This window comes from Phoenix dactylifera, chromosome 1 (assembly GCF_009389715.1).
Source record: "Phoenix dactylifera cultivar Barhee BC4 chromosome 1, palm_55x_up_171113_PBpolish2nd_filt_p, whole genome shotgun sequence".
Taxonomy (NCBI): Eukaryota; Viridiplantae; Streptophyta; class Magnoliopsida; order Arecales; family Arecaceae; genus Phoenix; species Phoenix dactylifera.
In genome coordinates this window covers 26,933,335-26,956,371 of record NC_052392.1, presented here as the reverse complement: position 1 = coordinate 26,956,371, position 23,037 = coordinate 26,933,335, and the positions used below count along the sequence as shown (strand labels likewise).

The following is a 23,037-nucleotide window of genomic DNA, read 5'->3' as shown; positions in this document are numbered from 1 at the left end:
AAACAAAAAAAATACATCTCTCTCTGGCTCTCTCATTTGGTCCATGAAAAAAAAAAAGTCCTATTTGATTAGAATGTTTAAAGATGAGAAAGTAACATTGGTATAAAAATTAAATTTTTGTATTTTATAAAAAAAATATATAAAATATATTTTTTTATTAAAAATTAAGTTACTTAAAAAATACCTTTAAGCCATCAAAACCTATAGATCCCATATTTTTGAGTTTCAGATGATACTATTTCACGTGACACTATTTACTTAATTATAATTTTCATTAACATACTTAAGCAAAAGAAAACTAAAAAAATTAGTTATAGTTTTTTTCCTTTCAGATGATAATGCTATAATCTATTACATACCATGTCAAGGAATTTATAAATCACATGTGGTCATACCATAATAAAAGGCAGCCATTCGTCTGATTTTTTTTAATTTCATATGATTTCTCCACATTGTTGACTAAATTGCCACAACCCCAAATTCACTGATACAGAGCATAATGACAATTACAAAGCACAATCAACTATCATAAACCAATAATTTTTCTATGCAAATTCTCTCCAGTGGGATGCACCTCACCATCGTGATGATGGAAAACAAATGTTAGTATTCCAACCAGGCACAACACTGACCCAACAAGAAGCTTATCATAGCGTTCCACCCAGTGAAACTTGATATGGCTGGCACCATAGAATGAGAGAGCTACCAATGAGGTCATCACAGTTGTTGTACTGCAGATCCACAGACAAAAACTTGCATACATTAAACACTCATAACAAAACGAAAAATTAAAAAAGAACGGTGCAATAAGTCTAACCAGATTTAAGTGTTCTACCTTGTTAAGGAAATTAATCTCTATTGAAGTGCTCTTACCCTGTAAAGTGGAATCAATTTCTAGCATATGAAACAACTGCCATATTATGTATTGTAGATTCACTCCCCTTATTCTGACAATTTTCATTCTCACGTCTCTATATTCCAAGGTTGGTGGCTCTGATCTGCCACAATTTTGAGAGATTCTACTAATAACCTAAAATTTGAGGAGCTAATGCTATATGTGCAAGCCAATATAAGGAAAGAAAGAACCGCATATATAGCAGCACAAAACTAAGATGCTTCACCCACAAGACAAGCACAATCACTGAACAGGAAAATGTTCTCACACTTCTGAGCATGAACAACAGATTGTTTCATACCGTCCACAATTTGTTCTGAAAAAAATACTCAGACACTTATTATTTCATCACTTGGAACAGCCAAATTAGCATTTCAGAACAAAAATGATATGGCATTGAATCAGAGTCAGCGCCAAGTAACCAAAGTCAGGCTTGAAGGACCATGCCAGGGCAGCAGGCTGCCTTAAAGGCAGAAATTTTGGGAGTATAACCCCATTTCATACAGGCTGAGGGTTGTTCACCGTTTTAGCATTGCTATTTTAAAAATAATATACAATTACCTTGCTCCTTTGAGACACTTGTTAAATATTGCATGCTTTCGAAATCCCCTTAATTTGTAAACACATTCTAGATCAACAATGTCAGAATGCAAAATCCAAACCTTAATAGCATTAATACTTCAGTAAAAAATACTACATTCATCCATATTCCATAGCCTCATATTCTGCAACTGTCATCTTATGCCAACCTGTTCCAGTACAGCCCCATTAATCATATTTAGATAAAATATGAAATAATCAAAAGCCAAGATGTTAAAACAATTGCAAGTTAGCAACACTAACCAGACCATCCAACATGCTATCAACAATCAAACAAATTAACTACTTCCTATACTACAATAAGAGTGTCTGGATGAAGAAATGTGTTAAACTTCCAACATCTTCGTCAAGTACAAGATAATTTTTCTACTAAGGTGATTCAATGGTGTCATAATATTTTAGTGTCTAAAGCATCTACATCCTCTCAATGATTTTTCCCTTCTGCCTCTCTGTTTCTAAGACTACCAGCCCAACTAGAATCTATTTCTCCATTGCATGCTGTAGAATCTATGCACCCCTTAATTGCTTATATGAAAGCATACCAGCTACTTACTAATTATTTCCCCTACAATTTAGAAGTTGTAAAGCACCTAATACATTTTCATCACTTGCCTTCAGTTAGCTTGATCAAATTACAAGAAACAAAACAGCATACCTGAATAGTAGCACAATGATGGCAAGAATCATCATAGAGGATGAGTTCCCAACTGCAAGGAAGACAGGAAGTGTTGTTGCACAAGGAGACAATGCTGGTACAAGAATAAGCCCTGCCACAGCCATCTTCTCCATGGAATGATTATGGGCGTGGCTATGGCCTCCCTTTCCGAGTGCAAACAGGAGGACATAACTTCCTCCAAGAAGTATGAGCAAGAGGGAAGCAAGTCTGTGCACTGTTTCCTCCCCAGCAATAGTGTTCGCCATGGTGATTGCAGTCATGCCAAGAAGAGATGTTGAAATTACATGCAACACGGCTCCAAATGCCGCTGTAAGGTTGATGAGGTTTCATTAGTGCACTTGGAAGTAAGAAAAAAGAACTATAACCATCAGAAGCACCAAATCTTGTCCCAAACTATTTAGGGTCGGCTTAAATCCATTTCATAGTTTGGCAAAAAAGATAACAGAACCAAGAGAAATAACAACAATGTTGAGCAAAATAATATAAAATTATATACATAAGAATCATGTGAATGTCGTACATAATATTACTTCTCCAAGGAACATCCAAAATTAGCCTCACAAAACCTACAACATAAAGGATGAAAAAGAAAGTGCTGAATGGAGGCACAAATATGGATGTCTGAGATGTATCTGCCAAAAAATTAAAAAAATTCAGAAGCAGCAATTTGGTGGAATTACTCAATATAAGAAATACAATACGAAGAACATATACAATTAGATACTTGTATATGGAGAGGTACATGCATATCTGTTGCATATCCATATCCACAGTATTTACACCGTGGGAAGAGTTCTGGAAATGGTAGGATATAATACCAATCAAGGAATTGAGCAAATATGGAAGAGCCTTTTTTAGCTAGTTCAACTTGACTTAGCAAATGTCCTCAAAGGGAGAATATAAAAATTTGACAGATTTCCAGATATTTCAAAAATCATAATAATCCTCTGAGCTTGAAAAGACACCCAGCAGACATATGTCAACATAAATAAACCATCAAGGCCTCATTTCATAAGCAATTGGATAAATATCAATAAAACATTATTTAAATATCTAGATCTACTGTTTTTCTGTCACCGGGTAGAAATCTGCTCACAAATTTTTCGCTTAATCCCTCTCGGTGCGGCACTAAGTCTCGGACTTAGCCAACCTTCCCAATGCCCGAAAGCGTGTAGAGGTTCTGTCTCCCTTCTATGCACTTGATCTAACACTCTTCACCAGGACCAGATCATCCTTCATGCAAACATTTCATAACCAAACACCAGGATGGAGAGAAACGGGAGAATCTCCTTTCATTGAACTAAGAAAGGTTACAAAACTTTTGGACACCTTACTTCCCTTTTGGAAACTCCACTTAAGAGCTCCTTACAAGTGAACTCGAGCCCACACTTGGCTCTTTCTCTCACTCTAAGACCAACTCTTGAACAGCCCCTCTCAAGCTCTCTTTCTCACTCAAAGAGTAGCACGCTAGGGACCCAACTTCACTTCTCTCTGGAGTTCTCTCTGGAGTCCTGCCCAAATGAGAGCTACAATGCCCTATATATAGAATTGGGGAAGCTCCAATCTTCCTGAAGAAGCTTCAGCCACTTAAGCTCCAGCTAGGTGCCACATAAGCTACTAACCAACTTAACCACTTCTAGTTAGCCAACCAGAATTCTGGTTCAGCCCAACAGAATTTCAACCACCTTTTGACCCAGCATAACCTCTGGCCAAAGTCGCCACATCAGCGCCTAATCAGCATCCCAATTGGTTGCCACGTTGGCTTCCAAGCTGCTGCCCAAAGTCCGGCTGTCTTTATGGGTGTTTGCTGTCCACTACAATTCAGCAACCTGCTGTTGTTGCAGTCCACCCAGCAGTCCACTTGGTTAGCTTTCTCCCGCACACACAAGCTCCGCCGCTTGCTGCCTTGCCGAGCATCGTGCCGTAATGCTTCGGCGGTCTCCCTACATGCGGTTGCTGCACATATCCCCAGCAAGTTCATGCCGCGCACCAAACCGGCTGCGCACGCTCATGTCCTGCGCACATTTCAGTACGTTGCCAAGGCTCACCATGCCTTAGCCATCCAGCCATGTAGTTGCTCGTGCTCTCCCACTTGCGCGCATCCAACGCCCACGCACATGCTTTGCCAAAACTTGCGCACACCCGCGCATGTCCGCATGCCCCGCGCATGCTCGCGCGCCTCACATGCCAAGACCTCATGCCGCACGCCCATTCATGCGCCTAGGTCCACTGTGCCGCGCATCTCAACTTCATCTGCCTGATGCCCCGAACACCAGGCCGTGCGCCCATCCGGGCGCGCATGCCGTGCGCCCCAGACTAGGGCCGTGACAATCCTCCCGCGCCAAAGCTTGACAACGCCCTCATCGGGAGGTTCTCGAGGAAGAGTTGCACCATGTCTTCAAATTGCCAAAGGTTTGCCGCCTTCTCCCAAGTTGCATCGGCCTCTTCTTCACCCTCCCAATGGATCAAAAATTCGGACCTTCGGTTGGATGAACTTTCTCCGGCCGCGCGATGGCCAAGTATTTTCTTGACCCTCGTGGCATACTCCTTTCGGATTACTGGTGGCACTCTTTTAGGATGAGTTCTTACTGCATCAACATCCTCATGAAAAGGCTTTAGAAAGCTAACATGAAAAGTTGGATGAATTTTTAACCTCCGGAAGAGCGAGCCGGTAGGCGACATTGCCAATCCTCTTCACCACCACGAACGGTCCATCATAGCGCTGGATAAGTCCCTTGTGGTAGCGACGGTCAGTGATCTTCTTCCAAATTTGAGGAGTAAGTTTCAACAATACCTTATCCCCAACTTGAAACTCCAAAAGCCTTCGATTACGGTCTGCATATTTCTTCATTCGGCGTTGAGCTTTCTCTAAACTCTCCCGCGCCGAATCAAGGAGCTCGGCCTTGTCCCTTGCAAGCCGATATGCAGCCGGACAAACCCCTTGGTCCTTTCTCTTGGCCACTTCCAACGGTGTAGTTGGCTGAAAACCCAAACAAAGCTTCGCTGGACTATGCCCTGTAGAAGATGACCGGTGGCAATTGTAACAGAACTGTGCCACATCCAAGAGATCAAGCCAATTGCGTTGGCTTGCAGTCACATAGTGCCGTAAGTACTCTTCAAGAAGTGCATTCACTCTCTCAGTTTGGCCATCTGTTTGAGGATGATTTGCAGTGGAAAACTTCAAGTCTGAACCCAGTAACTTGAATAGAATTGTCCAGAACCGTCCTGTGAACCTTGCATCTCGGTCGCTCACAATATCACCAAGCAAACCGAAGACTTTGACGACATGCTTCAAAAAGAGTTCTGCCGTCGTCTCAGCTCCCACTTCCATGAACCCTGAGATAAAGTCCATTGAAACTGACATCCAAGGCTTCTCAGGAATGGGCAAAGGTTGCAATAGGCCAGCTGCCTTCCTCCTCTCCGTCTTATCTAACTGACATACAAGACAAATTCTAACATAGAGTTCCACATCTTGTAAGTTCAGCCAATAATAATCCCTAGAAAGTAAGGCAACCATTATTTCTATTCTAGGGTGATCCGCCCATTGCGAATCATGAGCCTCCTTAAGAAGTTCCCTCCTTATTCCTCCCTCTGAAGGAACAAACAATCTCCTTCCTTTTCCATAAAGCAACCCATCCTCTAGCCAAAATCTTCTTACCTGACCTGCCTTTACCTCCTCCACAAGTTTGGTGTAGGCGGCATCATGTATGGCTTGCCTTCTCACCCGCTCAAGGAAATCCATTTGAAAAGTTGAAATTGCAGCAACATATCCTTGAGCTTGCTTCCTACTTAACACATCAGCCACCTGGTTGAGCCTCCCAAGCTTATGTACCCACTGGAAATCAAATTCTGCAAGAAATTCTTGCCACCTTGCTTGCTTGGGTGTTAGTTTCTTTTGTGAAGAGAAATAGGTGTTGGCCACATTGTCGGTCACCACCAAAAATTTGGTTCCAAGCAGGTAGTGTCGCCACTTGTCCAAACAGTGTACCACGGCAGCCATTTCCTTCTCGTGGGTGGAGTAGTGTTGCTCAGCCTCCTTGAGCTTCCTACTCTCATAAGCGATGGGATGGTTTTCCTGTACCAAAACTCCACCAAGAGCAACATCTGAAGCGTCAGTATGTACCTCAAAAGGCTTGCAAAGTTAGGTAAGGCAAGGACTGGTTCGGAAGAGACTGCTTCTTTAAGAGTGTTAAAGGCCGCCTGACACTCCGGGGACCAATTCCACTGGCGATCCTTCTTCAATAAATCAGTGAGGGGTGCTGTTTTCTTCGAATAACCAACTACAAATCTGCGGTAGTAGTTGGCTAATCCCAAGAAGGCACGAAGATCCGTAGCCTTTGAAGGGGTCGGCCACTCCATGATAGCCCGTACCTTGCTGCTGTCCATTCGGATCTTCCCTTGGCTGATCACATGCCCCAAGAAGTGGATCTCTTGGGAAGCAAAAATACACTTCTCCTTCTTGACGTAAAGTCTATGTTTTCTTAACTTTGAAAAGACCTGTCTCAAATGACTTACATGGTCTTCTAAAGACAAGCTATAGACAACAATATCGTCGAGGTAAACCACAACAAAACGATCAAGATACTCATAAAGGACATCATTCATGAGGTTACAAAATGTAGCTGGAGCGTTCGTAAGTCCAAATGGCATTACAAGAAACTCATAAGACCTATACCTCGTGACGCAAGTCGTCTTCCCTTCATCACCTTCCGCGATCCGCACTTGCCAATAGCCGGATCTTAGATCAAGTTTTGTGAAGTAGGAAGACCCCGCTAATCTGTCAAACAAATCAGCTGCATTTGGTATAGGGTACTTGTTTTTAATGGTTACCTTGTTTAGAGCTCGGTAATCCACACACATCCGCAAGCTACCATCTTGCTTCTTTTAGAAAAGGACCGGTGTGCCATAAGGTGCCTTGGAAGGCTGAATGAGTCCGGCCTCAAGCAATTTCCCCAATTGCTTCCTCAGCTCAGCCAATTCACATGGAGCCATTCGGTAAGGAACTTGTGCAGGTGGTCGTGCTCCAGGTTCCAGCTCAATTTTGTGATCTACGGCTCTCCATGGAGGCAACTCTTTTGGCAATTCAGCCGGCATCACATCCTGAAAATCCTGCAGAATCTCAACCACTTGATCCGGCACTTCCACCACTTGATCAGGCTTTAATTCTACCAAAGCTGCCACATAAGTGGTGTTCCCTTGTTTGACTCCCTTCTTCAATTGACCAGCTGAAACAATAGTGCCCTTTCCTTTATCTTGATCAGCCCTTTTGATGCTTTGAATGTAACATGGCTGCGCTTCATCTCCAATCAGCGCACCACCCAAGTGTGGCATGAGAGTCACTTTGGCCTTCACAAAAAACTCCATACCAAGTATAAGATCAAAGTCATCTAAAGGTACTACCATAAGACGGCACTCACCTACCCAAGTGCCTAACCGAAGTGAAACCATAGCAGCTCCAAACACCGGCATTGCCCCAGAATTTACAGCCTTTATCCTGCTGCTGCTGTTGCAAACTGTGAGTCCCAAAATAGCCACTATCCGCTGCGACACAAAGCTATTTGTTGCCCCGGTATCTAGCATTGCTTGCACCATCTTCCCATTAACTTCCGCTGCCACGTACATCAGCCCCGAGTACTCCTTTGGCTATGATTCTGCTACCATTGTATTCAACAACTGCAGTGGATTTACTCGGTAAGTTGCAGCAACTTCACTTTCTTTTCCAGCAGCATCATTCACTAGGGTGTTGAGGGAACCCTTCCTTGGACACTCCCTAGCAAAGTGTGAACCTCCACAGATAAAACAATTGAGATTTTTGGTTTGGGGATACCCTTTTGGACTGTCACTTCGCTGCGGTTTCTTGCCCTTGTTGTCCGCAGCAGATTTTTTTTTCCAGCCAACCGTTGGCTTGGATTTCTTCCCCTCTATCGGCGGTTTCTTCTTCTTCTCGGCCATGGATGTGGAAGAGTTGCTGCGGTAATCCACAAGTCCTTCAGCCGCTGCTATAGCAGTGGGGAGGTCTTTGACGCCTTGCCTCCTTAATTCAGCCTGCGCCCATCCTTGTAGACCCGACAAGAAGTTGAATACCTTGTCTTCATCGGACATATTGTGGATATCCCATAGTAAAGAGCTAAACTCCTTCACATATTCTCTGATTGAGCCCGTATGCTTTAACTTCTTCAGAGCTTCTCTTGCCAACCATGATATATTTGATGGCAAGAATTGATCCTTCAACTCCCGCTTAAGGGACTCCCAATTCACAATTTGAGATCGGCCCGAACTAAGATCCTCCGAGACCCTAGTCCTCCACCAAAGTTTTGCATCGCCTACAAGAAACATAGAAGCAATGCTCGCCTTCTCATGGTCCGGCACCTTGGTGGCCTTGAAAAATTGTTCGATGTCCCACAAGAAATTCTCAAGCTCCTTGGAATTCCGCAGCCCTTCATAAGGTTTAGGCTCCGGTACTTTGAGCTTAGGGATGGATCCCTCGTCTCCCCTAGACGAGATCAAAACTTTTCGAAGAAAAGCTATCTCCTCTTCCATAGCTTTCATACGAGCTTCATTGTGCTCTTGCTCCTCCCGTTGATGATCATAACGGGCCTCAAGATCCTGCATCAAATCTGAATGCGAACCTTGCAAAAGAGCAATCTGATTATGGTGCTCATTGCATTGAGTCACCAAGTCAACATAATTCTCCATAGGATCACCAACAATAGCCTCTAGACAGGTAATCCTTTCTTTTGCCTCTACTACAGTCATCCTCATCCACGGTAGAATTTAGAGCAAAGAAATAAAAGCTCCAAAGAATCTCAAACCTGGATTGGAGAAGCTCTGATACCACTTGTCACCGGGTAGAAATCTGCTCACAAATTTTTCGCTTAATCCCTCTCGGTGTGGCGCTAAGTCTCGGACTTAGCCAGCCTTCCCAATGCCCGAAAGCGTGTAGAGGTTCTGTCTCCCTTCTATGCACTTGATCTAACACTCTTCACCAAGACCAGATCATCCTTCATGCAAACATTTCATAACCAAACATCAGGATGGAGAGAAACGGAAGAATCTCCTTTCATTGAACTAAGAAAGGTTACAAAACTTTTGGACACCTCACTTTCCTTTTGGAAACTCCACTTAAGAGCTCCTTACAAGTGAACTCGAGCCCACACTTGGCTCTTCCTCTCACTCTAGGACCAACTCTTGAACAGCCCCTCTCAAGCTCTCTTTCTCACTCAAAGAGTAGCACACTAGGGACCCAACTTCACTTCTCTCTGGAGTTCTCTCTGGAGTCCTGCCCAAATGAGAGCTACAATGCCCTATATATAGAGTTGGGGAAGCTCCAATCTTCCAGAAGAAGCTTCAGCCACCTAAGCTCCAGCTAGGTGCCACATAAGCTAACCAACATAACCACTTCAACCACTTCTAGTTAGCCAACCAGAATTCTGGTTCAGCCCAACAGAATTTCAACCACCTTTTGACCCAGCATAACCTCTAGCTAAAGTCGCCACATCAGCGCCTAATCAGCATCCCAATTGGTTGCCACGTTGGCTTCCAAGCTGCTGCCCAAAGTCCGGTTGTCTTTATGGGTGTTTGCTGTCCACTGCAATTCAGCAACCTGCTGTTGTTGCAGTCCACCCAGCAGTCCACTTGGTTAGCTTTCTCCCGCGCACACAAGCTCCGCCGCTTGCTGCCTTGCCGAGCATCGTGCTGTAATGCTTCGGCCGTCTCCCTACATGCGGTTGCTGCACATATCCCCAGCAAGTTCATGCCGCGCACCAAACCGGCTGCGCACGCTCATGTCCTGCGCACATTTCAGCACGTTGCCAAGGCTCACCATGCCTTAGCCGTCCAGCCATGTAGTTGCTCGTGCTCTCCCACTTGTGCGCATCCAACGCCCGCGCACATGCCGTGCCAAAACTTGCGCACACCCGCGCATGTCCGCAAGCCCCGCGCACCTTGCACACGCCCGCGCATGCTCGCGCGCCTCAGTGCCAAGGCCTCATGCCGCACGCCCATTCGTGCGCCTAGGTCCACTGTGCCGCGCGTCTCAACTTCATCCACCTGATGCCCCAAATACCAGGCCGTGCGCCCATCCGGGCGCGCATACCGTGCGCCCCAGACTAGGGCCGTGACAGTAGGATATAATACCAATCAAGGAATTGAGCAATATGGAAGAGCCTTTTTAGCTAGTTCAACTTGACTTAGCAAATGTCCTCAAAGGGAGAATATAAAAATTTGACAGATTTCCAGATATTTCAAAAATCATAATAATCCTCTGAGCTTGAAAAGACACCCAGCAGACATATGTCAACATAAATAAACCATCAAGGCCTCATTTCATAAGCAATTGGATAAATATCAATAAAACATTATTTAAATATCTAGATCTACTGTTTTTCTGTTCAAATTTCCAGAAATCCAGAAGGTTGGTAATTTGGCATTTACGTACACAACAAACCATATGCCATTAAGAAGGTATTATGTGTAGTTTTAGCACCATTAGTCCCCCGGCCACCAATCTAAAAGAAGATCAAGTAAAGATACAGAATCAAGTCTTTGGAGAACCATCAATGCCTTAACACAATGAAAGACTTATTGATAAACAGGCATTGGTTAACCTTTGTAATTAGGCCAACATTTCTAGTCATACAGCCTTAGAAATTTAGCAAGCATCAACGATCTATTTGTCTAAACGATCGACTCTAGGAAGACTTTCAGTTCTAGACGGCAATGGAATTTAGAAGGATCATTTTCTATATTAGGGAAACTAGATCTGGTTCCCTGTCTATTTTCCTGTGCCATTTAAATCTACGAGCAAAATTCCTATAGTTTCCACCATCTAAGTTCATTCCTGCTCCTGCTAATGTACCCACTACTTCCTTTTAAGCTATGAAATTCCAACTTCCCTCACTATCCAATTAATCTTGTACATTGGAAATTCTAAATAACATTTAATTTGCATGTCAACAATCAATAGGGAAATGTATATGAGATGGAAAAAGTAGTACGCTTCCACAGTCCTATAAAAAAGAAAGGTTATTTGGCATGAGAAAGAGAATTTGGGTTATATGCATCCATATGGGTCACATACATCTATACTACTACACAGTGACAGAATGACTGTTGCTTTTCATCTATCTGTTCCATATGTTGTGTCTTTCACATCTTAATCTGACATAACCCAGTGAGGAAAGACAAATTCCATCCAACCAATCAAGGGTGTTTATAGAAACTCTTGCTCCAACAACAAATGAAAAGTGGTGGTTAGTTGCATCCTTGCTAGGACATGTTTCCTTCCTATGCGCGTCCAAAATATTCCAGTAAAAAAGACAAAAATAGGGTAAGATCCCAACAGTAGGGCATGTTTATAACTTTTTGATGGAGGATGCTGGCAGCAGCCACTAAAGACCTATAAAAGGTGTCTTAAGGCTCAAGCCTTGATTTGGAATATGCTGGATGATATGGGGCCCTCTTGGGATCTTGCTTAAGGTTACCTAGTCATTATAGAATCTTAATTTATATATTTCAGCAGTAATGTAATGCTAGTTTAGTTTTATGAATGTTTTCCTAAGTTTGTAGAGTCAGTAGTATTTTTCTAATTTTCCATATTTTCTGGACATGGGCTATCTTATAGGGCTCATGGATCATATTTTAAATCTATGTTTTCGAGCTTTATTTATGGTCTTTAGTGGGGTCTTATCAGTTAAAATTATAGATTTATTATTTAGAGTCTAAATCCTAGTAGGAGTAGGAGTATTAGAACTCCATAAATAGGGCTGTAATATCTCATTATGAAGGCCATAAAAAATTTCAGAGATTTTTCCTAAGCAATTACACTTTCTTTTAGAATTGTGTGATGCAATTCTAACCCTAGGTGTGATAGCTATGAGATTCTAGGAATGATTTCTAGAAAATCTCTCTTTTCTTGTTCTTTTTCTTTAATTACAGCAACCTAAAATCTCAAATTTAGATCTGATTCCACCCCGCTAAACCTTAGCAACCAAAAGCAACAAACCTGTAGCCACCCATCCATCAATTAGCCTTCAGATTCACAAAACAAACAATATTTTTATCCCTATTTTTCTTTTTTCCAGATCACATAAAACCCTTAAAACTTCATCTTTTTAACCCTACCTTATACCCCAATCGCTTCCCATCCATATACTGACACAAACCAAATTTCTTACATAAATTCCCTACCTTTTTTAGCCTGTTAGGCATCCCTGAATTTTCCTAAGGCTGTCCCATACCAGTTTGGTAACGGAGCTGAAGTTCGCAACATGTTGACACATATGGGAAGGTCTTTTCGGCGAAAACTAACACATACCCAATGAGATGATATGCTGTTCAGAACCATGGAGCAGCTAGATGGGATAAGTGCTCGACTGGATGACATTGAAAGCTGGTTTTCTCAACCTAGTTGCAACCCGATGGCTGATGCTCAAGAGAAACATCCTAAAGTAATAATAATGCTGAAAATCAAGAGAATAAGCTTGAAAACCAGAAAGAAAATCCTCCCCAGAGATGTAATTTGAGAGCTGTTCATGTCCAAGGAGCTCATCAAATCTTAATCTTAAGTGGGCTTGAGAATTTTTGGAAAGAGCTTACTATGAACCATATGATACAGCTGGTGATGTCACAAAGAAAGTTAGGATGCAGATTCCAGATTTTGAACGAAGGCTTGATCCTACAATATTCTCCGATTGGTTGGATTCTATTGAGGAGTATCTTGATTGTTATGACATAACTGATGAGCGAAGAGTGAGATTTGGCCAAATGAAACTAGTAGTCTTAGGAAAAATTTGGACTGGTATTGACAGTGATATTAGGAGATTGGAGAAGCCACCAACAAGCACATAATTAGAGATGAAAGCCAAGCTTCATCAGAAATATATGCCTGCAAATTATCATGATAAATTGTGCGAACAACTAGTGATTTTGAAACAGGGAAACATGTCAGTGGTAGAGTATACACAAAGGTTTGATGAACTGAAGACTAGGTGCCAAGTTGTGGAGGATCCCCACCAAAAGTTTGCTAGACTTACGGATGGTTTAAGGGATGAACAAGGAGAGAATTAATTCGACAGCCAATTTATAGTGTGGAGCAAGGTCCGCTGTACCGGTACCGGTCGGCGTACCGGTGGTAGGCAGTACCAGCCCCGTATCGGCCGGTACTGGTCTTGTACCGATCCTGTTAAATGGCTGACTTTTGGGATTTCACATACCGGTCCCGTACCGGTCCGTACCGATCCAGTACCGGCCCGTACCGGTCACGTACCGACCCATACCGATCTCATGCCGGCCCGTACCGATCTTGTACCGGTCCCGTACCGGTTCTCTAATGAAAAGATCCGATACTGGATTCCACACTGATCCGGTACCGGTTCAGGACGGTACCGGTACGTACCGGCCGGTATGGGCCAGTACGGCAGACCACCATACATTCCAAGTAGCTCTAAATAGGGAGGAGTATTTGAGATTCTTTATCACTAGAAAAATCAGGTCTCAAGCTGAGAGATCTAATGATGCAAATTGTAGCATGAAATTAGCACCTTCACAATCTTTCAATCATTCCAATAGGTCTAAGCCTTCTTCTTTTTATGAGGCTGATTCTAACTACAAAGCAGTTCTGACTAATAGACCTAATGGGAAGGATAACAAGAACATTTGTTTTAAGTGTGGAGAGCCTGGTCACATGGGGTTATCAATGTCCAAGAAGAATAGCCTACATGTTGGATGTTATGGGTGGTTCTATTATCTTTTTAAAGGATAGATTTGAAGAGTGGCTATCATCAAATCCGCAAAAGGCCTGGACATGAATAAAAGACAGCTTTTAAGACCAAGGATAGCCTCTATGAGTGGCTGGTCATGCCTTTTGGCATATCTAATACCCCTTGCAAATTCATGCACTTCATGACTCATATATAACAGCCCTTTCTCGGACACTATGTGGTTGTTTTCTTATGATATTTTGATATACAGCAAGACCAAAGAGGAGTACATCTCTCATCTACAACAAGTTATGAGAGTTCTTTGCTAAGAGTAGCTTTACATAAATTTGAAAAAGTGTTCATTCATGACTTCAAGTGTTATCTTTTTGGGCTTTGTTGTTTCTTCTAAAAGAGTGGAGGTTGATCCAGAAAAAATCAAAGCTATTCAAGAGTGGCCTATTCCTTCTACTTTGCATTAAGTTCGAAGTTTTCATGGGTTAGCTATATGTTAGAGCATTTCATCAAATATTTCAATACTATAATGTCTTCAATCACTAACTACATGAAGAAAGTACAGTTTGTTTGGACCACAGTAGCAACAAAGGCATTTGAAGAAGTTAAGGATGATTGAAGCACCTGTTTTGCGCCTTCTAGATTTTTCTAAGGTGTTTGTGGTGTCTTGTGATGCATCACATGTTGGTATAGGAGGTGTACTTAGTCAAGAAAGCTATCCGGTTACTTATTTTAGCAAGGAGATGAATGTAAATAAGCAAAAGCATTCAACATATGGTAAATAATTCTATACTATAGTTCAAGCACTTCATTATTCGTGCCATTATCTTATTCCTAAAGGGTTTGTATTGTATTCCGACCATGAAGCTCTCAAATACATCAACTCTCAAAGGAAATTGAGCTATTTCCATGGCAAGTGGGTTTCTTTCTTACAAGAATATGCTTTTGTTATTAAGCATAAAGCTGGAAATGAGAACAAACCAGCTGATGCTCTCAACTGTGCAGTGGGTCGAGCGGCACTAATTCTTTCTTCTATTGCTGTCCAAGTTGTGGGCTTTGATTTGCTTAAGAAAGGTTATTTTACTTGCAAGGATTTTGGCCTCATACATGCTGATTTGATGGCTGGACAACATGCTGACCATTCAGATTTTTCTTTGCATGATGGGTATCTTTTCAAAGGAACTTGCCTTCGCTTGCCTAATACTTCCCTATGTGAAGAAGTCATTAGAGATTTACATTCTGGTGGGATGGCTAGTCTTTTTGGAAGAGATAAAATCATTGCAATGGTTAAGGACCATTTCTATAGGTCTAGTTTGATGTAAGATGTTGCAAGAATTGTCTCACGATATTAGACTTGACAAATTTCAAAGAAAAATACAGGTTTGTACACACCATTACCTTTGCCACATGAGCCTTGGCAAGATCTAAGCATGAACTTTGTCCTTGGGTTGCCAAAGCCCCTTAGAGGTCATGATTCTATCCTTGTGGTTGTGGATCGCTATTCTAAAATGGCTCACTTCATTCTTTGTTCGAAGACTTCCGATGCTTTCAATATTGCTAAACTCTACTATAAGGAAGTTGTTCGTCTACTTGGGCTGCCTAAGACTAATGTGTTTTATTGTGATGTCAAATTCATGAGTTACTTTTAGAGCACTTTACGGAAGATGCAGAAAACGAAGCTACAATTTTCTTCTTCCATTCATCCACAAACCGATGGTCAAATAGAAGTTGTTAATAAGAGTTTGGCTGATTTGTTTCATTGTTGTATTGATAATCATGTTAATAATTGAGATCAAGTTCTTCCTTTGGCTGAATTTGCTTATAACAATTGAATAAATCAAACTACAAGTCGTAGTCCCTTTGAGATTGTAACAGGTTCAATTCCGAGGAAGCCAATTGATTTGGTACTTTTACCTGTTGAGGCACGTCCTAGGAGCTGAAATTTTTGCCAAGCATATTAGTGAGCTACATGATAAAGTTCGAAGAAAGATTGCTTTGAGCAAAGAAGGCTATAAAGCACATACTAATTTGAGGAGATGATTTGTTGAATTCAAAAGAGACATGGTTATGGTGCAAATTAGACCTGAATGTTATCCTAAGGGTACGTACAAGAAACTTGATTCAAAGAGTGCTGGTCCCTATAAGATTCTTAAGAAAATCAGCTCTAATGCTTGTATCTTTAACTTGCCTGAAGAAATGGGAATTTGTAATATCTTTAATGTTGAAGATCTCACTTTGTATCCAGACCATGACGTGCTACACAACATGACACCTCCATTGCTAGACTTCCACTAGCCCCACGACTGAAGGAGATTGAAGACATTATTGACCATCAAGTGATTCTACAAAGGGGGGGTGGCCACCAAAAGTATAGTGTAAAATGGAGAGGGTGTCCGCTTTTGAAGTATACATGGATCACAGATGAAGAGCTCAAAAAGCTTGATCCTAATCTTTATGATAGATTCCATGCTTTTATCTTACTGGAGTCGAGTCATCTCAACCCAGGGAGAGATGATGGAGGATGTCGGTAGCAACCATTGAGACCTATAGAACACATCCTGAGTCAAGTTCTAATGCTTAAGCTTTGATTTAACATATGCTAGTGATAAGGACCTTGCTCCAAGTTAACTAGTCACTATAGAATCTTAATTTTATGTTTTTCAGCTGCACTATAATGTTGGTTCAGTTTCATGAATATTTTGTTAAGTTTATAGAGTCAGGAACAAGGTCCACCGAACCAATATTGGAACTCATACCGGTCGGCTACTAGTTCGGTACAGAGTAGTTCACCCCAATTCAATAGACCATAATTCAAGCCTTTTAAACAGGTAGGTGGCCCAAACCGGTTCAAAACGGTGCGAACCACGCGGTTCCCACCGGTTGAGCTCCGAACCGCCCGGTTCGGAACAATTCGGAGCAGTTCAGAGCGGTTCGAGGAGGATTGGTTCGGTATGGGGTGAACCGGACGGTTCGACATATCTTGGTCAGGAGTACTTTTGTAATTTTTCATATTTTCTAGACATGGGCTGTTATAAGGCTTATCGGTTATATTTTAGATCTATTTATGTTTTGGAGGTTTATTATGCTCTTTAGTGGGGTTTTATTAGTTAAAATTACAAAATTGTTACTTGGAGTCCAAGTCCTACTAGGAGTAGGAGAACTAGAACCATGATTTGTCGTACCGCCCGAACTGCCCAATACGAAAAATACCGTACCGTACTTGGAGGAAACTAGTACAAAATTCAACTTCGAGTCATGACAAGCACCATACCACCTCGTATCGAGGCGTACCGCCCCACGCAGAGGCGTACCGAGATGTACCAAAGTGTGTACCAGCCCATACCGAAGCGTATCGACCTGTATTGAGGCATACCAAGATAAAAATAGAGAAAATTGGTTACAGAGCTATTACAATACAAGGTGCATACCATACCATACCAAATCGATAAAGTATCGATACGGTACCCGATACCGAGATTGCAAACCTTGACTAGAACTCTATAAATAGGGCTATAATCTCTAATTATGAAGACAATAAAAAATTTCAAAGATTTTTCCTAGGTAATTATGCTTTCTTTTCTTTAATTACAACACCCTAAAACCTCAAATTCGGATCTAATTCCATCCCCATTAAAGCCTAGCAACCAAAAGCAACAAACCCATAGCCACCCATCCATCAATTAGCTTTTAGATTCACAAAACAAACAAAAATTTTATTCCCTTTTTTCTTTTTTCCAGATAACACAAAACCCTCAAAACTTCACTTTTTTTGTCCCTGCACCCAAATCACTTCCCATCCATATACCAACACAAACTTTAGCTTCTTACACAAATTCCCTACCTTTTTTAGCCCAAAACAACCTATTAAGCATCCCTGAATTTTTACTAATCAAGGCTGTCCTACACCATTTCTATTAACATATCTCTTGCTTGTTGTTTGGCCCATCAACTAGCATAGGATATCCTTCCCCACTAAGTTCTGTTAAGGTCCTCCAACAAGGAAGACCAAAAGTGAAGTTTGCTACTTGTCTACATTGTTCTTAAACAAAATCTTTAGTAGACAAGAGTCTCTTGCTACATATGGTGGGGATGGTGTTTATTCTACATCATAGAATTCCCTTAATGGCTTGTCAAGGAGATACATTACAAATCTCATACATTACAAATCTCTTTTCTCCCCATCCTATAAATTTCTTATGACATGATCTTAGCTAACAAACCAATTTATGCATTACAGTTAGTCATCCAGACATGCACCTAGTAATGAGACTTAAAAAGAAAAAAAGGAGAAAAAGTCATGCTGATCTATAATTTCCATTAAGAGCTCAATTAATCCTATCCATGATTAAAATATGTGTGTATGTGTGTGTGTGTTTGTGTGTGTGTATGCATGATCACAAATTTCCAACCATCCAGAGCTAGGATTATGGGCACCTACCTGGATCTGGTTTTTGTAGAATCAAAAACTAATCTAAATTTTGATCAAGTTGGACCTAGGAACCCAAGCCCGATCAACTACCACTTCAGTTGTACCAAATCAGGTTGAAAAAATATTTTCAGATTGAATCAAATCAGAAACAACCTAAAATTATACATCATAAAAAGTATGTAAAAAAATGGGTTGCTAATTATATACAAAACATATGACGTAAGAAAACAAACAATATAACAATAAAAAGCATTACTAACAACAAAAAGTCGATGATAAATTGTTATTAATCCAATCCCTTTGTGGTTCAAATCCGGATTGTTGCAAGCGTTTTTTTTCTTCTGACCATGCTGTATTCACTAGAACCCCTTTAGTTTTCTTAGAAATTGGGAGAGCTTTCTTACTTTTCAATTTTTTTTCTTTTTATTAAGAATGGTATATGAAAGATGATTAATGAATTTTAATTAACTATAGAACTTCAAATATTTTTAATATTTTGTTTCATATATAATCTAGTACAGGAAGACTTTCTTTTTAAAAAAATTACTTTATATTCCTTATATTCCAATTTAGTAGTAAATGAAAATGGAGGTGCTTTTGGCATTCCCATTTATTTTTAAGTGGGGCAGTCAAACACACGAGGCTCCCACCATTACAGGATCTGGGGAGGATCAGAAGTACGAAATATATTGCTTTACCTCAGCATGCAGAGAGGTTGTTTCCTTGTTTTTTGAACCTATAATCTCTAAGTCATAATGGTGGAACCTTACCATTGCGCCAAGGCTCACCCTCATTCCAATTTATTTTTCTATTTCTAATTTACCTTATTTGACTGTCCTTTTATTTGATGGACTATGAATTTGCAGTGCCAACATATTCATGCAGTTTTATGTTGACTTTCTTGTATTGCCATTATTTGGGTATCAACTGCACACAATTAGAATAATCAAAGAGAGTATACCTTGTTGCTTTCTGAAGGCTTTGGATATAATTCTAGGAATTCACAGAGGCTAGATAGAGACACAATAGTGGAGCAAAGGCCCATGGAAATAAAAGGGGAAGCTAGGAGAACTAGAGCATCATTTCCATTTTCAGTATCATAGGGGTGATAGAAACTCTTTATGCAGCGACTACTATTAAAAGGTGCATTGAACAACACCAAAAAATTCTCATTTGATAAAGAATGGTTATTTGGAGCAACCAAGACTGGCATGATCACATCTGTAAAACTTTGTACAATCTTAAATTATTTTCAGATCTAAATATTTTACAGTAAATTTCAATTTACAGAAAATCTGCATATGGATCGATTACTATGATTTGAAGTTTGAACAATCTTTCTTCTCAACGGCATACCTCAAGCCCCAGCATAAGAAGGAAAACATAAAGAAGACAAACTGAGATATGGAAGAAGAAAAAGAATAGAAGTAACATTTACTATTCATATTGCATTGCCTCCTCCTCATCAACATGATATAAAATTGGGCAATACTTAATCCGAAGCATTAATTTAAGCAAACCAATCCTAATCTTAGAACAAATTTATGACTAATCAAAGTGCTCATGTCCTTAACTCCACTTTAGCTTTTTCAGGCCATGATAACTTGGCCTAAAGTCTTATGTTTCTGATAATCTATAAGATGCCTAGCATTGAGACAATCCAAGCTCATATGTAATTAGCTAAAAGGAATGCTTGGATCTCAACTGGCAACACCAAAAATGTTATGCCGGTAACTAAAATCCAAAGAGAAAAAATGATAAAAAAAAGTAGTTATCAACCTACAACTCATCAGATTCCACCATGGAATCTCCCAAATTTGATTACAAGATCAAGTACTAACTTCCTTGCAATCAGATTGTCTGATGATGATACTGGTAGTTCTTGATCAATGATTAGACTATCTCCAATGGCATACATTGATGGATCTGAAAATCTAACAGGGGGTGAATCATAAGTTTTGAGATATGACCAAAACCTTCAAATATTGGTGTTTGTATTTACAACAGCCAAAGATTGTCTGAAAACATGCAGTCTTCAATTGTCCTGATGAGATTATGATAAATTTCAATCTATCCAACCGAAACAACAATACAACCAATGCCGTGACTGCTCATGTTGTCAAAAGTCTTACTCATGTTGATGTCATCTTTTATGATCCACTTGACACCACATGCATGAGGCTGGCAATTCCAACTCAAACATATGAACCCTAAGTAGCTAATGCAGGTGTGAGTGCGGGTGCGGACATGGGTGAGACTGTGGGGAATGCAAGGTTCAATAGGTTAAGGGGTGGAAGCATCTCGGAAGCATGCTTACAAATTTAAATATTTAAAATTTATTATATATTAATTATTATAATTATGGTTGTTTCTTTTTTTCTTTTTCATGTTCAGAATGACCGTTTTGTATAAAGTCCTCTTTCAACAACCATCAAAATATGAAAGTAAATTTGCAAAAGGTATTTGTTATGATAAATAAAAGACATTCTATTAATCAAATCAGTTATTTGAGGTTGCAGACCTTCCGGAATACTTGGTTATTGACGCAGTCGGGGTGGGTTGCAGAAATTTTTTTTTTCTTTTTTTTGTCTTCCTTGCTTGTCAATGGCGGCTAGGGTTCTTTGTTGGTGGAAGGGAGGAGGAAGAAGATGGGTTGCTGGTTGGACTAGATTGGGTTTGAGGAAAATCAACTAATTGACTAAAATTGGACACCAATTTTAGTGGGTGGCTGAAATTGGTTAGATCAATTGCATGTAGGCTGACATGGGATTGGTTGGACTTTTAATTGAATGGGACTCCAAAGGGAACGTGAGGGGATTCGTTGGTGGCTGATGTGGCAAGTCAGATGGCGCACACAAGGAGGGGGAGGTGTGGATCCAAGAAGATAAGGATAAGAATGAGTTAGTTATAGAAGTCTCATCCAAACCACTCACTTGAAGGCGTGAAGGGGGAGAGGCATCCCACCTCTCCTCCAGCCAATTGGTGTCGCACCAAAGAGGTGAAGAGTCTCTCTTAACGTAAACAAGGAAAGATTTTTTTTTTCAAACACCAAAATTCTGATTTCATTCTTCATACCTTCCCTTATATAGAGAGGGAGGTTGGCAAAGATAAAAATTACAACCAGAATTTTATTTGGACTCCTATCCACATAAGGATTCTTTTTAAAATTCAAATCTCCTAATTGATCACCTAGACAACTTGCCAATTGAAGCTTAGCCACACGTGGAAGCTCTTCTTGGCGTGAGGAAGGGAGAATAGGAAGGAAATTTCAGCCGCAAGCAAGAGTCTTCTTCAAGTGGGACTCCATCTTGCAGCATGAAATCAAATCCAACTCCTTAGGACTCTATCCCAAATGACATGTGGCCACTTCTAATTAATCAATGACCTACTCGACGCCTTGGACTCAATCTAATTAGGCGTCGAAGACACTAACCCATTGTGAAGTTAAATCACTTATTACATGGACTCAATCACACCACAACTTGAACTTAATTTTTTCTCACGCGAACTCAATCCTCTCACACATAAACTCAACCACTCAATTCCTAAATTAAATCAAGACCCTCCAACGCCTTAGACTCAATTAAATCAAGTGTTGGGACAACTAAACCCAATGTGACTTGATGCTGAAAATCTGGACCCACTATAATTTATTGCTGGAACTTTGTGGACCCAATTTGATTTGGTGCTTACCCAAGGAAAGAACTCAATCACCACACGCGCCTCCAACTTGGGCCCATGCTCCTGCATCAGTTATGCTTAGCACCATTATGCATGATGGTCCTTTTATTCCACCATCCAATGACATATGAATGGCATGGTAACATATTACTCTGGATTTCCACAATCAAGCATGCCTTAGTATACTAAATTTATCCTATACATTGTTCTCTTTAAACATTGTTACTCCATACCAAAAGAGACTCCCAAACATAAATCTGTATTTTGGGACTAAACATTATAATGTATTTGGAAATTGAAGCCAGCAATAGCATTCATATTTAACTATAACAAACTTTAAACGAGCTGGACATCTAGCTCCAATGCTTAATATACATAATATAATTCAAAGCAACCAAAAGTAGTCCAAATAGCACATCTTCTTGTACTTAATTCACCTGTTTTAGGAACATTGTTTAGGTTCTCATGATCAGCGAGAAACGAAATGCTGGAGATTTAGACGATCTAATTTCCAAATCCATCACCAAAGATACAAAGTTCTTCCAGATTATAAATCTCTAGATCGAGCAACGCAAAACTAGATTGCAATGACGTCAATTTCTCAGCTATTAACCAGAAATCTACTAACAAATTCACGGAATCGAAGAAACTAATAGATAAAGATCGGATTTTTCTTATAAGAGAAGTAGAAGTAGGAGGACTCACTGACGAGGAGAGTCCTGGAGAGGGTCCACTTCTGGGCGCGGCCGACGATGGAGAAAGGGAGCCAATGCGTGGGGATGAAGGAGTGGAGGAGCGAGACGGTGGCGATCCCGCCGATCGTGGAGAGATCCTCGGCGGTGAAGCCTCCCATTTCCGCCGACGACGCCGAGATCTATAGATCCTCTCCCATCAAGAGATCTGCTCGAAAGATTGGGATTTTTGAAGGATTGAGTGGTTAGGGTGTTGAAAGATCCAAGTTTTGGAGGAAGAAATTAGGAAACGGGTAAGGTGTGGCAGAAAGTGAGAGGGTAAGACCGCGAGATGTTTCAGTAATACCAATATA

General features: G+C 40.8%; 1 protein-coding gene across 1 annotated transcript; it reads right to left on the bottom strand.

The window, feature by feature from the left end:
• Positions 1-371: 371 nt before the first annotated feature.
• LOC103719243 lies at positions 372-23,037 on the bottom strand. Its single transcript, XM_008808391.4, has 3 exons — positions 22,698-23,037; positions 2,151-2,478; positions 372-731 (listed from the first exon to the last, which is right to left on the bottom strand). The coding sequence occupies exons 1-3, from the start codon at positions 22,843-22,845 to the stop codon at positions 527-529; spliced, it is 681 nt and encodes a 226-aa protein (XP_008806613.2). The 5' UTR covers positions 22,846-23,037; the 3' UTR covers positions 372-526.

Coding starts and splice junctions, on each gene's coding strand:
- LOC103719243 (XM_008808391.4), bottom strand. CDS start 22,845: ATGGGAGGCTTCACCGCCGAGGATCTCTCCACGATCGGCGGGATCGCC. Junction 2,479..22,697: donor CTCCAGGACTCTCCTCGTCA/GTGAGTCCTCCT, acceptor TCAACCTTACAG/CGGCATTTGGAGCCGTGTTG. Junction 732..2,150: donor ATCATTGTGCTACTATTCAG/GTATGCTGTTTT, acceptor GTGGATCTGCAG/TACAACAACTGTGATGACCT.